Genomic DNA, 3,094 nt, shown 5'->3' with positions numbered 1-3,094 from the left:
TAAAGATAGATATATATTAATTTAAAATTATGTGTTAAAACGTTAAACCTAGTAAAGTGACTGATGTAAAGATAGAGAGTTATATATTAATTTAAAATCATGTGTTAAAACGTTAAACCTAGTAAAGTGACTGATGTAAAGATAGAGAGTTATATATTAATTTAAAATCATGTGTTAAAACGTTAAACCTAGTAAAGTGACTGATGTAAAGATAGAGAGTTATATATTAATTTAAAATCATGTGTTAAAACGTTAAACCTAGTAAAGTGAATGATGTAAAGATAGAGTTATATATCTTTCAGTAATGTAATTAGTACGAACTTATAAAGACTGAAACCTAAAACTTCAAGACATTTAGTAAATTAAGGATACTGATGTCAGTATTTTAACACTATGAATTACTTTTGGTTTTGTAAAAGTATATGTGGGTACTTCAAAAGATAACATATGTAGCTGGAAAGAAACTGAAAGATAAATATTTAATTTAATTCAATTTGGATATTTATACATTCAAGCGAAACTTTAATGATCTCTTTCTGATTTACAAATTTAATGTTTAATTGTTTCTTTGAGTACGATACAAGTTATTTTTTATAAGTAATTTGTCCATGAAGCCTGAAATATAAATATGTAATATTAGTACTATCCAATATTACTGAAAAAAATTGCTGCGTAAATTAATGTATCTGTTAGGGTTATCATCACAGTATTCTATTTTATTTTAACATTAAAGTATAATTAAGTTGACTTCCTATCTGTATGCATGAGATGAATTAGTTCTCTGATGGGTCAGCGGTAATTTTACGTTCTTACAGCATTAAAATCTAGGGTTCGATATCACGCAATTGACAAAGCATAGTTAATTTACTGTGCGGCTTTGTGCTAAAAAAATAACATCGACACCAAGAGGAGATGTTATTCTTGCCCTAACCACTCTCCTCTCGGTGGCTCAGCTGTAAGCCTGAGTGTTTTTTACACTAAAAACCGGGTTTCGATACTCGCCATTAGTACAGTACTAGTATATCTGTCTGCTTAAAAACAAAGAAACACAAGAATAACGAATACTTTATTTGTATGTGCCACAGTTCCCGAAGGCCTAGTTCTTGCGGTGGGTACATTGCTGATAGGCCATTGTGTAGATAATCAAACAAAGACTGTATAGCAAATAAACAATCTCCCAACAGATAGAAACAAATATCCAATCATTGTAGTTAGTTACATTATTATCATTCAGTAAACTAGATAGCTACAGCGCATATTTTAATGGGGATAATATGAATATGATTACATTCTTTAATACTGCATTTTCTTCCAAGTTACATATTTTATTTAATGGTGTAAAAACTTGAATCTCCATTGTGTCACATTTTTTTATTATCTATAAGTAATATAAAATAGCATATGAATCGCAAGAAATGACATTTTTGTATATAGCATATTACAACACTCGGCTATCCTTGTGGTTCCAGTTCTGTCGGTCGTTTGTAGCATCTTTCTTTAAGGTTGTTCATTGCCTTGGCAATGTTTTTATTATTCTCGACTTTTTTTTCCAAAACGTTTATTTCATTCTCGAAGTCTTGAACCATCTTCTTTTGTTCCTTCTCTATCATTCGCAGGTCATCGATTTTTTTAGCAAGAATGTTATCTTCGTCTTCTGCCTTCTTAAGTTCTTCTCCTATTTCATCCAAGTCATTTTGACTGAGTGAATCTAAGTTGTCTGTCCAAATGTTTAAAAATATGAATATCAATAACAACATTTAATGTATTAAATACTAATACAGACTGCATTTGTGTTACAGAAGATGAACTTCACGCAAATGGCTTAATATTCAATAAAGGTTATTGGTCAATAAACAAATAATATTATAGAAAAGTCATGCAAAATAGGCATATATATTACGTATAAACAGTAAAAGCACCAAAGCATCGTAGTAAATTACACCACTGTAACTAAACATATCAATGAAAATTCTATGTATCGTAAAAAATGATGAAATGTCAGGTAGCGTAAAAAAAAAGATAAAGTCAAACAGACAATATTTCAAGATTCAATCACAGCAACTTGTGTAATAGATTTTAAACTTAAAAACAATATTTTTTATTTGGCCGACTCTACATGTTTCGCCCCCCAGTGGTACAGCGGTATGTCTGCGGACTTACAACGCTAGAATCCGGGTTTCGATACCCGTGGTGGGTAGAGCACAGATAGCCCATTCTGTAGCTTTGTGCTTAATTACAAACAAACAAACAACTCTACGTGTTTCGGTAGCTTTACGCTACCGTCGTTAGGACTATAAAGCAACGATTTAACTCATTGTAATCTATGAGTATTGTACATAAGAAGCCAATATTTCTTTCCAAAATTGTGTATTATCGCAGCTAACCCTACACCTCTATTTAACAAATAATTACTTATATTACAGCACAAAATTGGTATTGATTCTCTAATATTTAATTCACTTTGGCTATTAAGTTTCTTTAAAATTGTTGTTTCATGTCATTGAATCACCTGTTTCAACAATATGCTCAGCAAGAGGAGAAATTATCATTTTTTGTTACTTTTATGTTCATAAAAACGACATTTCAAATTACGTTTAGACTGACAAATACATTTTTTGTTCCATTCACACCTAATGTGATAAATACCTTTTTTCTCTAAAACGTCTTTTTTATCTTTGATACTATTTGTTTGTAATTAAGTACAAAGCTTAATTCAGTTAGCGTGAATAGTGTTACGAAAATCTGATGACGTAATTACATTATAATGAATAGAATTAACAAAATCTGATGACGTAATTACATTATAGTGAATAGAATTAACAAGATCTGATGACGTAAAACCATTGTCTTGAATAGAGTTCAGAAAATCTGATGACGTAATTACATTATCGTGAATAGTGTTAACAAAATCTGATGACGTAATCCATTATACTATCGCTAAAGAACATTGGAATAAACAATTAACAGAGCGCGATACCTTAACATAGAGTTTAAGTGTGAGTAGACTAGCTTTAGATATGTACGTCGTGCACTGAACTTTAAACTATACTACTAAAAGTATATCTTCATCACTATATATATATATATATATATA

General features: G+C 30.1%; 1 protein-coding gene across 1 annotated transcript in view; it reads right to left on the bottom strand.

Moving 5' to 3' along the window:
• Positions 1-1,451: 1,451 nt before the first annotated feature.
• Positions 1,452-3,094, bottom strand: part of LOC106458248 — a 21,394-nt gene continuing 19,751 nt past the window's right edge. The window contains exon 6 of the mRNA XM_022384408.1: positions 1,452-1,717. Within this exon, the coding sequence (XP_022240116.1) occupies positions 1,452-1,717 (266 nt within the window). The remainder of the gene's footprint in view (positions 1,718-3,094) is intronic.

The sequence above is a fragment of the Limulus polyphemus genome, unplaced genomic scaffold, assembly GCF_000517525.1.
Source record: "Limulus polyphemus unplaced genomic scaffold, Limulus_polyphemus-2.1.2 Scaffold435, whole genome shotgun sequence".
Taxonomy (NCBI): Eukaryota; Metazoa; Arthropoda; class Merostomata; order Xiphosura; family Limulidae; genus Limulus; species Limulus polyphemus.
The sequence above is the reverse complement of the archived record's forward strand: the minus strand, read 5'-3'. Positions and strand labels throughout refer to the sequence as shown.